Source organism: Mauremys reevesii, linkage group 4, assembly GCF_016161935.1.
Source record: "Mauremys reevesii isolate NIE-2019 linkage group 4, ASM1616193v1, whole genome shotgun sequence".
NCBI classification, from domain to species: domain Eukaryota; kingdom Metazoa; phylum Chordata; order Testudines; family Geoemydidae; genus Mauremys; species Mauremys reevesii.
Window position 1 is genome coordinate 33,922,063 of NC_052626.1, and position 14,983 is coordinate 33,937,045.

Consider the following 14,983-nt stretch of genomic DNA (forward strand, 5'->3'; position numbering starts at 1 on the left):
ACTCTAGGATATTTGGGGGACGGGGGAAGTTCTATGGCCTAGGCTGCACAGGCTGTCAGACTAGATTATCACAATGGTCCCTTCTGGCCTTAGTATCTATGAATCATCTAACAAGTGAAGATGTAAAACTACTGTAAAAAGGGTTAAAATTGTCAGCATGTGTTCATCTTACTAGGAACCTCTGGAAGTGCTTTTTCTTTTTAAGCTTGATATTACTGTTGATTTACTCAAGCTGCCATTCCTAAAAGACGAATAATAACTCTGTTTTTAATACAGTGTCTTTGGAAATAAAGGCATCAAATGTTTCTTAGTAGCTATGAATTTAAAATACATTATTGTGAAAGTGGCTATGGGTGGAATTGGCAGCTTGAGGCTCTGTTAACAAACCTGTTCTTCTGAGAGTATATAAGGTTGAATAAATACAGTACATCATTTCAGGAAAGTCTGCTTTCCTAGCACTTCTATCTGGGTTGGGTTAAAGTGGATTAGATAATCAAGATGAGAAAGTTGAAGGGTGGTAAGAAACAAAAAAAGGCTATCATTCTAGTTAAACTTTCTCACAGGGATGATATTGACTTCAAGTTTTGGGCAAATAAGCCAATTTTGTAAAGCCTCCTCAGAATAGAATTTTTCAGACATTTTGTTTAACTAAATATTCCCTAGCAATGTTTTGCAGCCTGCATATCACAATATTGTGTTAGTGCGTGGAAGTCAAACAGTAAAATAAGCTAGTAAATTTTCTGTCCAATAGTGAGAAGTGCAAAAGGCAAGCAGCATAAATAGTATATCTGGAAAATCTAGTTTAATTTTTGTTCACTGTAGATTACTGTTAATTCCACCTTCTGCTATGAGAAATTTGTTTCCCAACAATGATTTTTTTTTTACCTTGTTGCTCTAACTGGGATTTAATTTAGTTCTCTCATGCAAAACTTCTGCCACTCACAGGACTGTTTTTATATGGGAGTGCTACTAGTCCATGGCCTACTATACAAAGATATATTTAATGTTAAAATGCTTGATAATATATAGACATGTATTATAGTAGAATTTAGGTACCTTGGTCATGGATCCATGACCCCATTGTGCTAGGCACTGTGCAAACACGGGTAAGGGAAGGTGCGACTGAAAAGTTTGGAGACCACTGCTTTAACTAGTTTTATACACTCCACAGCACCTAAGCCCCACCAGACACTGGTCTGCTAGCTAGGGGTATCTGCAGAACAGTATGCTGTGGCCGTGTCCCCTATGTTGGAGCATGCTCAGGGGTGTTGGGGATGGGAAAAGGTGGGGGTGGCATAGGAACCAGCTGTTCTAGCTCTAAGGCTGTTGGGGAATCTGCAGAAGAGATGGGAACAGCTTGCTCTCCTGAGGAAGTTGGAAGATGTGAAGAATCTGGTCTTTTGCTCTCTGTGAAAGGAACTTGTTCTTTGCCACAGTGCACCTCTTGCTGTGTGCCATATTCCTTATTTGTCAGGTCAGTGTAGCTGAGGTGCTTGGGTGGAAAGGATAACTTAAAAGAAGATTGCAACCCAGTCCAGTGTCCTCATAAGTTTTAAAGTAGTGATGGATTCAGCAGACTGAGGGCATATTGAAGGGCTATAAGTTTTTCTGATGGCGAATGCTTATTTGGTGCCATTAGATGCTTAAAAATGTACTTTTTAAAAACTGGTGCTTGGCAGTGTGAGTGAATCAGCTAATTACTGTCGCTATAAAAAGTCAGCCTATGGGGTAATGAGGCTTGAGTGTGGCCTACTCTATGTGGAGTCCTTTAGATCTTAATAAAAGAAACCAAAGCACCTAGGGTGCAGGTAGTGTCTGAGGAGCAGAGAGTTCATGATTATTGCTCATTCACTGGCATCTAGGGGGTTGGGGGGGAAATGACCCACTCACTTTTGGTGAGACTGTTCCACTTAAGCACAAACTAATGGAACAGAAGGGGGCGGGAGGGCGTTGTGTCTGACAGGATGTGGGCTGGAAGTGGAGCAAAGCTGCTCATAAATATGTTCTGACAATGGTCTTTCTGCCCTTTTTTGCAAGACCCAGTTTCAGCTTCTTCTTTTTTAACCTTAACCCTTTGTTCATCCCCTCTTCTTATCCATTTTCTTCCCTTACCTTTAGTGCTCTCTTCTCATTCCCTTTATTTGATTATTCCACTTTCCATATTCCACCTCTTATTTATTTTTACACTTACACACACCCACTCACTCCTTGGTCTTTGTAGTTAAAACCAATACCCAGACTTTTATGTTTTATTACTGCATTCCTGTGTGATCTTGATCAACTCACTTTGCATCTCCCCCCCCACCCCCTTCTGTGAAATGGGGATACTATCTGCCAGGGGTGCTGAGTAATCACTGCTCTACAGCCAAAATGCTTCTGAAATAAATGTAGTCTAACTTTACTAATTCTGGGTCACTGAGAACAAAAATGATGCTTAAAATTGTTGATTGGCTCTACTTTTCAAGATATGCTATTGGGTCTGTATATACGACCCTTGACTTGGGAATAGCGGAGGATAAGTGAGTTATAAAGGGAAGGGATCTCAGTTTAAACCAGAAATGACTAAAATACATCTTTGACTGGATCTATGAATAAATCTATGACTGGGTTTGGACAGTACTTGCTTTTTAGGCAAAACAATGAATGATACAATCTGAAGCTGGTATTGCGTCATACATGATATGAATTGCATCATGTTATTCCTAGAAGTCATGGATGATGCAATCATAACGAAGCTTACATCACTCTGCTGAACAAATTGCCATATATCAGCTCTAGAAATCATACAGTGTCGTGCTCTCTTATTTGTCAGTATTTGATTTTGCAAAGGGACACATTTCTGTTTAGCCAAAGTGAGCAGAGATGCCTCGTACTTGTGTGAACAGTGCAGATAACTTCTGCTATGTTTGTGGTGAAGTGACTTTTGCACCACAAAAGCACAGTATAACCACTATGGTTAAGAAAGCCTATCACCTTTATTTTGGCTGCAAAATTGGAGATCAGGACAAGAGGTGGGCCCCACACATATGCTGCAACACTTGTGCAACAAATCTTTGCCAGTGGTTGAACAGGAAAAGGAAATCTATGCCTTTTGCAGTGCCAATGATTTGGAGAGAGCCAACAGATCATACCAGCAATTGTTACTTCTGCATGGTGCCTCCAGTTGGAAAAGGTGTGTCAAAGAAGAAAAAGTGGACTGTGCATTATCCAAACATTCCATCAGCTATACGCCCAGTACCCCACAGAGAAGGACTGCTGGTTCCTGATGCACCAGAATCATTCTCACTTGAGTCAGACGAGAAAGAGGATGAAACTTCAGGTCCTGAACCATCAATGTCACAGGACCCACATTTTCTCCCATCCTCCTCCTCTGAACCACACCTCATAACACAAGGTGAACTGAATGACCTTGTCAGGGATTTGGAACTACCCAAGAGTAAGGCAGAGCTGTTGGGCTCCAGACTACAGCAGTGGAATCTCCTGGCAGGTGATGTTAGGGTTTCCATGTTCTGTGACCGTCAAAAGGATCTTGTCCCATTCTTCTTCATGGAAGGTGATCTTGTAGCCTGCAACAACGTCGCTGGTGTGATGGCAGCCCTCAACATTGTTCATGATCCAGATGAGTGGAGACTGTTCATTGATTCATCGAAGACGAGTCTTAAAGCTGTTTTACTGCATAATGGCAATGTTTTGCCATCAATTCCAGTTGGTCGTGCAGTCCATATGAAGGAAACCTATGACAACATGAAACAACTTTTGAGGTGCATAAACTATGACCAACATCAGTGGCAGCTTTGTGGCAATTTGAAGGTTGTTGCTCTCTTGCTTGGTCTGCAGACTGGATACACAAAGTACTGCTGTTTTCTCTGCGAATGGGATAGTCGTGCAAGAGATTCCCACTACATCAAGAAAGACTGGCCCCTCCAACAGTCATTGGAGCCTGGGAGGAAAAGTGTTCAGCATCCACCACTTGTTGAATCAAGGAAGATTTTGTTACCACCCTTACACATCAAGCTGGGTCTGATGAAGAACTTTGTCAAGGCCATTGACAAAACACAAGCAGCTTTAAAGTACCTCCGTGGAAATTTTCCAAGGTTACGTGAAGCTAAGATAAAGGAAGGTGTCTTTGTTGGTCCTCAGATTCGTGAACTTCTTCGAGATGATGCATTTGACCAGGCACTGCGTGGCAAGGAAAAGACGGCATGGAAAGCCTTCCAGTTAGTGGCAATAAATTTTCTCGGAAACAACAAGGCAGACTACTACAGGTTGTTGGTGGAAAACCTCCTCAAGGCATACAAAAGCCTTGGTTGCAACATGTCACTAAAGATACATTTTTTGCACTCTTATCTAGATTTTTTTCCACCGAACTGCAGAGCAGTGAGCGATGAGCACGGCGAGTGATTTCACCAGGACATTGCAACAATGGAGAAACGCTATCAGGGCAAATGGAGCCCATCAGTGCTTGCAGACTATTGCTGGACAGTGACAAGAGATGCTCCATTTAATGAATACAAGAAACAAGCCAAGAAGCGCCGAGTAGACACTGAATAGGACTAAACTATGTACATAATAGTTTTTTGCCTTTTGTTTCATAATAAATTTTATTTATACAACCCTTTTGCTGATTTTTAAAGTGTTACATAAACAGGACAGGTGAAATATTATCATGTAAAGCAACCATAAACACATGAAAAGACCTAGGTTTACAATTTATGATTAAAACTCTACTATCTACACAATATACATAGACATAAAATGTAAAAACTTAAATACCTTAGAAACAGTAGCCAATCAGTTGTTTTAATTGTCATATTTGAATTCAGCACATCAAAATACATAATAAATAGCACATTTTATCTCTGAAGCAGACGACTTCTCAAAAATTGTAGACCAGTGTAATTAATGTTTGTAAAGGATTTTGAGAGCCTTCAAGAGAGAGGGGCATAGAAGTGCACATTTACTCCCTCTCTGCTTTACATCTGTTTCTACAAACTATGCTTTTCATCTAATCACTGAAGCATCAAAGTTAATATTTTAGTCACTTATGTTTTTGCTTCCAAACCAAAAAGAGTTGAATGTGTATACAGTAAGCCTAACAGCAGAGGGATGAATATTCAACATATTTATGAGCAGTGTATTATGCCTTTATTAGCTTAGTAAAGCTATACATGAATGCGTACTGTACTGGGAGATGGTCCATACTCCTCTTAAAGGAAAACAGATCACTTAGTTGAATTCTTTCTTCTTTGTTTTAGAAATATTATTCCCTTCCCTTGCCCACAGATTAGCAAGGTTCCTCCTGCCTCTATATCAGACTAATATTAAGGAACCTTCTCTGACCATAGAATTTATGGTTTTGTTTTCAGTGTGTAGTTAAGTTGATTTCCTTGTTGGTTACTCTGTTATCTGAGGGGAAACTAAAAATGCCTCTTATTGTCTGAAAGAAAGCCTTTGAAACTGTTGTAAGATGAAATTGCGTTAGTCAATAAGTGGTAACCAAACCAGTGTGAACACAAAAGGTCTTCTTTGATGAGAACAAATATCTCCATTAGGAGTAGGAAAGATCTGTCAAAGAGAAATAAGCAGCGCTCCTATCATATTCTGTACGTAACCTCAGTTTATTGCAGCTGCTCCAAACTTTCAATGCTTTTTCTTTTGGCTTTAACAACATACTTGCTGAAAATCCAAATATTTGATTTCTGAGGAAAGAGTATAAGCGTAAGCATAAATAGCTTGGTTAAGTAATGACTAAGGGGAGATCTCACTTTATGTATAGGGCTTTGAAGATATCCAGTGCTAAGCATTATTATTAATCCACAAGTATGTGAAAGTCATAGAAACCCAGGAGAGGATTTATTTAGGTGGTACAAGGTGGTATAATTAGCAGCAATGAGATAAAAGTATTAGGGCACTAATGCTGACTATCAGGAAAAAATGTGCACACCACGATATGGAATAAAAAGCCTGATTTGCATTTGATATTTAAAACTAGACTTGCTAAAGCATCAGAATACATTATAAGGAAAAATCCTTCATTGGCACAGATGAGGCTAAATTATTAAATATCGTAGCTCTCTTCTGGATCTAACTACTGTAGTATGATTCTCTGAAGTGAAATCCACATAGTGATTGGGGTTGTTTTTTTTTGGTTTTTTTTTTTTGGCACCAGTCATTTTGTTTGTGCTTTGAGCTAATAATTGAATGTGTATTGAGTTCTCCTGCTTTTCTTGTGTTAAGTGATGTCCTTTTTTGAAATACTATCCAGGGCTCATTACCCTGGAACAAAAACAGTGCCTAATGCCTTAGCAACTCAGAAGAAACTATGGGCTTCAGAAGACTATAGCACTTTCAATGATGAAGTGGGTGCAGGCTGCTGGGCTCGGATCCTGAACCAGAACTATGTGAATGGAAATATGACCTCGTAAGTCTTGCATGCAGTCAGTTATTTTCATAACTTCAGCATACTGTCATGGTTACAAGGCTATCTGTACTTCTCTGGTCTCTTTGAGTGCACCCCTCAGGTGTCAGGCCTTGTGCCTTTACTACTTCTGGCTGGAATTCCACAGTTTGACCACTTTTAGACCAGACTGTGGGCCACAGTATCCTGTGTTTCAACCATGATTACCCAGCAGTCCAGCTGAGTTTGGACAGCTGTGGTTCTTTTCTTTGGGGGTCTGACAGTGGTATTATAGTGATAAGAGAGAGAAGTATGTTTTGGAGTAGGGAAAACACATGAGAGAGAGGAGGAGGATTCTGTAGCAACAATCAACACACATCTGTCTGATCTAAAAGTTTACCATCCCCGGATGATAACTTAGGGAGTCTTAACTTGAAATACCCTAGTGAGTACCTGCATCTTCACCTGGTTCTGCTGCAACTCCCCTTACACCCCTCCCTAACCCCTTTGAGAGATTTTTCTGTTTTAAGTCTTCCACAGTTCTTTTCTTTTGATTTTTCTGGTTCCCGGGCCTTTTCCTGTCCTGGCTAGAGGCGGGTACGAACTGTTTTGTGGGAAAGTCTGTTCTGAAAAACAATAAGACCAAAAAAGTTGGAAATTTCAGACAAAATGAAATTTGGGGTGGTGGTGAGGTGGAAGAGGTTAGATTGAGCAAAAGGTTTTGTTCAGAGTTCAACATTTTAAATTAAAAAAAAAAGTTTATAATATAAATATTGAAATGAGAAGGAATCTCAAAATGAAAAATCAATGTTTGGTTCCTAAAATTTCAAAACATTCCATTTTTGATGTTGAAATGCTTCATGGTTGTTTTTGAAATGGAAATTGGTCAAAATCTACCTTTATCCTTTGAAATGATTCACTGTCGATGAATTGGCATGTTCAGACAGTAAAACAATCCACTGGAAGATTCCCAATCTGCTCTAGTCATGGCATGGTCTCTAAAAAGATCTCAAGTGTTTGCTGAGTAGTGTCTTGTCTTGAGTCATTCTTTTTCCCTTTCTGCTTGTTTTTTCCTTACATCCTCTATTAAACTAAACCAACATATTCATACAGTAAACATCCCAATAACCACATCAACACACAATATTCATCAAGTATTACAAACAGCTCCATATCTGGCTTACACTGAATAATAAAATCATGTTGGCCTTTCTTTGGCCTTGCTGCATGCCTTTGGACTGAAATTTGCTGTAGTTCCTGTCAGCCAAGTTGGAGCTCTGGAAAATTGAAATAGAAGAAGTTGGTTAGTGTACAAAGCAAAATGTTTTCTTCTGAGCATCTTTTTTGTCGACTTTTTAGGATCCCTTTTTAAAAATTCTGGTGCACAGTGGCACACAATTATAATGACCGCTTGTGGGAATTAGGTACTGGCACATACCAGGGGGTACTAAAAGAATAACTATTGTTTGCCTGCAGCAGCGACTACATATGTATGCCATCACAAATGGGGGCCATAATTTGATACCTGCAAATGTGCCAATATGAGAATAAGACCTAGGATCCTTTTATTAACAAGCTCTCTTGATTTTAAGTTTCTTTAATTTTTTCAAAAGTAGTTGATCAGACTAATGCTTTTTTGGTGTACTGAGAACTTTTCCTTTAATGACTGAGGTTCCTTGAGAGGACAATGTGGGGTAAAGGTTGCACTGCTGCTGTCCGTTTTGTGTGGGTAAAAAGAGTTCAGTCCACAAGTTACTTCATTTAGCTCTTTTCAGTAGTGCTTAAAACCATATTACAGCCTTAAAAGTTCTTCATATATAAACCCCAAGTGCTTGACTTTTCCTCTTCAAATTTCCCAAAGACATGATGTGATGAATTGAGCAAATATCCTAAACTGATAAACGGTTGCTTTAATTAAGGGCTCCACTGCAACTGAGGTTAGGATGTGCAAGTTCCAGATATTAAGGATCTTGCAATACTTTGCTAGTCAAGTTAGTCTTGCAAGTCTTCCTAAACTTTCTTTAGGTGCACAAGTATAGAAACACAGATACCTGCAGAGCTGCCACATTCTGTAATTCCCACCACTGCAAATGTGTAATATGTCTGCCAAAGGAAGTAGCTCCATTGGAATGTTTAGTTTATGCAGACACACATGGGTGTTCAATCTCAGCACTATCAGAAATATTTTGTTAAATTCTCTGCACTAAAAACTATTGTGACTTTTAAAAACAAAACTATTTTCCAGCACCATTGCTTGGAATTTGGTGGCTAGTTATTATGAAGATTTGCCCTTTGGTCGAGATGGATTAATGACAGCGCAAGAGCCATGGAGTGGCTATTATGCAGTGGAAGGTCCCATCTGGATCACAGGTAAATAAAAAGTCCAGATAGCCCTACAAAAGTATAGACAATAAAATACTCTGGGGTTTTTTTTTTGCTAAATTAAGCTAGTACAACGTCCTCTATTTTTGGTGTTTTAATAATTTTCTTTTATGTTCACTTTTTATTGGATACAGTACTTTTATTGAACATTTTTACTTTTTTAGCAATTGGAAGACTCTCCCTTAGTCATTTTTAACTAGAATGGGGGCAGGAAGAAATCCTTACAGGGAATGAGATCTGGTTCTCTGATCTGACTTGTGCCACACATACAAGAATCACATCAATGTAGTTTATGGTTCCTATTATTAAAGATCTCTGTTTTCATTGCAAATGACTGTTTTTTGGGTTTTGTAACATTTTGTGTTTCGTAAAAAAAAAAGGGCTTTGAGCTAAAACCTCTGTAAAAGCTAGGACTCGGTGCCTGATTTTTATTTTCTGTTTTATCTCCAAAATATCTGGGTACTTGAGTTCTGAGAGGGAGGAAAAGAAAACAGAACTGCAGTACTCCTATGTTCTGTTTGTGATGGTTGAGATTGTAAACCATCACTTTTACTGTCTGTATCGTATATAAAAATTTATGCATATATGTATCCAGTGGCCACTCTCTGGTCCACCCATAACCTTTACTTGTCTCTGCAGAGTTGGTCACCAGATCAGGTGACCTGCCCCTTCCCCTATGTGGCAGGATCATGTGAAGTTTCCCCTATATTGTATCTTCTGCTATTCATCTGCAGACAGAAAAATGTATCATGTAGCAAGGGGTTCAGACACAAGAATCATCTATACCCACCTTCTTGATTCTTTGGTCTCTTTCCAGTTAACTAGCCATAAGTAGTGCCTTGTAAATTCTATGGAGATCTCTGTCAAAGTAAAGTGTATGGTTGGTTGTAAAACCAGTGGCATCAAAGCTACAAAATGGTAGCAGGATGACCTTTCTGGAATGAATGCTGACCTTTGTTTTTGGTTTCTTTTCACTGTTGCACAGCACATACAACCCAGTTTACTCACCCTGGCTGGCATTACCTGCAGGTGGATGGACATTTAGAACATGGTGGCAGCTATGTAGCTCTGACCGATGGCCTAGGCAACCTTACTATCATCATTGAAACTATGGTAATGTTCTCCAATAACCAACAAAGGGTACGTGCAGACTACCCGCTGGATCGGCGGGTAGTGATCGATCTATTGGGGATCGATATATCGCGTCTCATCCAGACGCGATATATCAATCCCCGAACACGCTTCCGTCGGCTCCGGAACTCCACCAGGGCGAGCGGTGGTAGCGGAGTCGATGGGGGAGCCGCGGCCATCGATCCCACGCCATGAGGATGGGAGGTAAGTCAAAATAAGATATGATGACTTCAGCTACGCTATTCCCAAAGCTAAAGTTGCATATCTTACATAGACAGTCCCGTGTGTCTCTCCCCTCCCAACCCCCTGCCATGTAGACCAGGCCAAAGCAGTAGATAGAGATTTAGGATGATTTTTCTAAAAAAAAAAAAAAAAAAATTGTCTTGCAGAAACTCATTATGTACGTGTCTCTTGCAGCTTTGCCAGGGAGAGCAAATACAGCTCCTTCTCTTGTCTGCCCGTGCTTGGATGGGTACAGTTATGTAGATCTTCCTGGAAATCAGGGTGTGTGTCAGTCTTGTATCGCAGGCTTAACTTGTGACACAGTGCAGTAGAAAACTGTTAGATGAATAAAGTATTTACTACAGTTTTAACCTTTATAGGCACTTTATTCTTTTACTTCTTAAATCACATTAACAAGTTCAGTATGTAACGAGAGCTTTCCAGCCTCTTTACTGTATATATACAGTAGCATCTTTGGGCTTTGAAATATTTGTTTCTAATATTTACTCTGCATGTTCTATCATATTTTATAATGTGTGGGTTGTTTTTTTGTTTAAACAAGTACTGATGTCCACCAGCCTCTTCAGTGGTGGTTTGAGGGTCAGCACAGTCCTCCTCACTAGTCTCTGGTGATGGGGGTCTTGGAATATGGACTTTATTCTCTTCTGCCCTTTGAAATTTGAGCTGTTGATTAGGTGTGGCTGGTCCATGGGGAAGGCCCTTCATTTTCAGTTTACTGCCTTTTTTATACTAAAAAATTCCCAGGTTATCCCAGTATTATTTGGCTTTTAGTGATTTTATTTATTTATTTTTACCTGAATTTTGGATCACGTAAGTACATGAAAATGCTGATTGTGAAGAAAATACAGTATATTATTTTAGATAGACTACCTTATTAACAAACACATCAATTAAATTAAGTTAATGTGGAAGATATATATACATGCATGTGCATGCATATGTGTATTTAATGTACAGTTCATGAAATAAACCATAGCATTAAACTACTTTTACTGTCAATACTTTTACTTTTCTCTGTTTGTTGCTGTTCTGTCCTCCCATCCCCCAATATTCACCCAGCAAACTGTGTGTAAACTTAATTTTTGCACTGAGTTTTCACCTGTTTTTAAAATTTTGTAATAAACCCTGAAATTCCCAGGCAGATTTACATAAATTAAAAACTGAAAATGAAGGGCCTTGGTCATGTGGTATTGTTAGTTCCTTGATTGAGTAGGCATAATATTTTAAAATCAGGTGGAGGGCTTTGAATATCTCAGGAAAAGGTAGAAAGTTTATAGTGAGAGGGCACAACAGATGAAGCAGGACTAGGAGATATTAGAATTTTTTAAGCTTTTTTTTTTTTTCCTTTCTGGGCCACATGCAGGTCTTGCAAGAAGTATCAGAGCCAAGATTTTTTAAATGTGACTTGGGATTTTGGGGCCCAGTTTGAAATACCGTAAAGGGGTCTGATTTCAGAGAGTTCTGAGCAACCCCTCCCCCCTGAAAATCATGCTTGTTTAAGGCATCTCAAATTGGGTACCCAAAAAGCATCACTTCAGAAAATCTTGGCCATCATTCCTGCAGAAATCAAACTACTGAAAGATTTATTATCTGGATGCAGAGTTCATTTAACTTGGTCTCATCTTCACGCAAATCAATTTTGTGTGTGTTTTAGTCCTACTGTTGAAGGGTGTGATCAGTTCTTTCTCTAGCTCCTTAATTGCCTTAGTTCCAATAGTCTGGCAAGGAGTCCTGCGCATCCTGTCACATTGCTGATTTAAGCAGCATCCCAAATAAATATGGACTCTAACTTCCATTACCCCCGAAATAGCAGTGAACTTGGAACCAAAACAATTTACCTGATCCCTTTTGTTACCATTTTGTTAATGTTTATGGCTTTTGGCTCATACTTGGGGATCTTGACTCTCATCAAAATTGGCAAATGACCAATTTCAGTGATGTATGTTCCCATCTGTTCCATTCATTTTCTTTCCAGACTTATCGCCACTCTCAGTGTATCAGGCCTCCACTGTTTCCCTTTGTTGTGTCACCTCAGAAAGCAACTTTCTACCTCAAAGGATCCTTTGTAAGTAAAATTTTGGGTGTATGTATCATATACATGTATTCAGGGACATCAGGTTGCTGCATATCGTTTGATACGTGTACACTGGGCCTGTAACAAACTAAGATGTCACTGTGTAATGAACTAGCTTTGTGCATGTGAGTGATGTTGGCGTCTAAAATTGTAGCCACGTAAAGGATAAGGGACTGACTACTACTGTAAGCTGAAAGTTCTCCTTTAACTTATGTGGTGGAGGCCTATACTTTGGGGGCTGAAAGATGAGCACTCATTCTATAAGGTGTATGTAAGAGACTTACATAATTATTGTATTCGCAGAAGAACAATTTGTTACACTACAATCACCTTCACCTACCAAAAACTGATTCCCCCAACTCCAAAAAGCATTCAAAGAATGTTTGTTTTTTCCTTAATGTTTTCCTGAAAATACGTTTGGTGGTATGGAGAGGAGCACATTTTCCCTTATTTGACTTGGAAATCCACTACTTTCTCCCCCCCTTGTAGGCATGTTTAACCCTCACTTAATGGGAACAAATCCTCTTCCTGTGAAACAGTTTCAGTTACCCCCTCCTGTAGCTATTCTGCTGAAATAAAGGCCTATGTTTCAGCTTAAACATTTCTGCTCCATTAAAAGATAGTCTGGATACCTCTCTGTGGGTGGAGCATGGCTCAGCTGGGAGAAATGTGAGCCATGCTCCAATAGCCACAGTAACTAGTCTGTGTTAAATGGCAGATTTAGGGAGTTACTTATCAGAAGGCGAAAGTGTTTGAACCCTCTTAAGTTTTAATTTCTAGTAGGATTGGTTCCTCTCCCTTCACAGCTATACAGGCTGGGGCAAGTAGTGCCTCATTCGCCAGTGGAATAATGGAATAAAAGACTTACAAGCAGCCCTCAATCATTGCTCTTGTAACACAGCTGCCCCTAGTGCCCCAAATGGTACTGTTCTTATGCCATATGGCTTACCAGGGAAATTGTATAAGATATCCTGTAGCAATAGTGTGCACACCATGTCTCTAACTCTAGATTTTTCTCTTGCTAACTTCACTGTGACTAAATTCAAACTCCAGAATTTTGTTGAATGATTGTGTTTTGAAGTAATAGAACTATAGTTGCTCTCACATTTTTGTAGTGCTAGGACTCATCAGCTGCATTATTCAGTGGTTCTAATTAGGCCCAGGCACTAGTATCCAAAACTTGTGATAAATTAGTTATCCAGATATGAAATGAATGAGGCAATCTAATCCTAGCTAATGGAGGTAGATATCTGTATCAGAACCTTCATCACAGTTGGCACTAATTGGCCATCTTGTTAGCATTCTTGACGGAAACCAAGGATTCAATGGACTATTAAGAGTGAATTCCCCTCTTCATAAAAGCTGTTCCTGTGTATTGGGGCAGAGACCCACAGATGTGAGGGAATTGTGAGCTGCCATTGCCCATGCTATACCTGTTCTGTGGATAAGCAAATGATGGTTGTCTCTTGTGCTGTTCACCCAACATATTTCACTAAAACAGACTTAAATGTCTTTAAATCCTCAGTATTTCCAAAGAAGAATCTTATGAATTTTTTTTTTTAATGTTTATTCCTAGCATAAAGTGAAAATCTTGAAAATGTGGTATACCAAGCTTGGCTTCAAATCTGCAAATTCCACCTTATTCCATCCTCTTCCTCCTGTAAAGGTGGGTTTGTTTCTTACTGATCACTGTTAATTCTCCTCAAACTAGGGTGACCAGACAGCAAGTGTGAAAAATTGGGACAGAGGGTGGGGGGTAATAGGAGCCTATATAAAAAAAGTCCCAAATATCGGGACATCTGGTCACCCTACTTCAAACCCTTGCCATTTTGTTATTCTGGGTGACTGATGGGGGAATGGAAGAAAAACCAGGCTTACAGATAAAAATGGTTTTGACACCCCTGATTTGTTCAAAGACTTCTGGCCATTCTGTATTTTATGTACTAGGGATTTAATCCCATCCAGCTCAGTTGTGGAACATTACATGTATAGGTGCAAGGTAAAAAAGTGGAATTACTTCATCTTTACCCCAGTGTGAGAAGAGAATTTGGCTCTTTGGGCTTGACACCACATGATGTAGGTGTACAGTATTCCTTGTGTAATCATAAAGTTCTGAGCAGGATGCTGAGTTCAAGGGACATTGATACTTTTGTTAGTGAGAGCCCTGCTGCATGGCTGCCACATCATTCTTTCATGGTAGCTGGAGTGAATCTTGAGAGAGGAGGATGTAGCTAAGTGATTCATTAGCATAATGATTTACTCAGAAAGAAACTCTGTTCTTTCCCCTGGTCTTGCCCCTTTTTACCTTGTACACTTGAGCACTGGAGGAGGTGCACAGTGGACCTGAGCCTTTACTGTTCAGTGCTGCACTTAAACTCGCTTACACCCACCTACGTGTCTCCGACACTTGCATTTGTGCTAGACTGCATCAATCTTGCACTCTGTTGCTCAGGGATTTGTAGGGTCAAGGCCTTGTATTTCTCTGGCTGGGACCACCCACATCCCATTTTCACAGCCTTGACCCAATGTGTTCTTCGGGCCCTGCTGCTTCTCTGTGATGTTCTCTCCACACATTTAGAAGTAAAGTGTGAGAAGAGGGACCCTTGTTGCCAGTGAATCTGTTATATCCCAAGTAATGGGAACATGGGAATACAGAGAAGCTTCTGCAGACTGGGTGCTGATTGCCTCGATAAATACCACTTCTCAAAAAAGCTGTTCTCAATAGTATGTGACCTTGCTTAAATTCTGTTGTAAAT

General features: G+C 39.7%; 1 protein-coding gene across 23 annotated transcripts in view; it reads left to right on the plus strand.

Moving 5' to 3' along the window:
- The window catches only part of GALC (galactosylceramidase), a 110,811-nt gene that overhangs the window by 28,571 nt on the left and 67,257 nt on the right, over nt 1-14,983 (plus strand). For 22 of the 23 annotated variants that reach the window (XM_039535512.1, XM_039535513.1, XM_039535519.1 and 19 more), the window contains exons 8-12: nt 6,266-6,421; nt 8,643-8,767; nt 9,765-9,892; nt 12,129-12,218; nt 13,804-13,893. In XM_039535512.1, coding sequence (XP_039391446.1) covers nt 6,266-6,421; nt 8,643-8,767; nt 9,765-9,892; nt 12,129-12,218; nt 13,804-13,893 — 589 coding nt within the window. The remainder of the gene's footprint in view (nt 1-6,265; nt 6,422-8,642; nt 8,768-9,764; nt 9,893-12,128; nt 12,219-13,803; nt 13,894-14,983) is intronic. The other variant, XM_039535527.1, reaches the window with a different exon arrangement.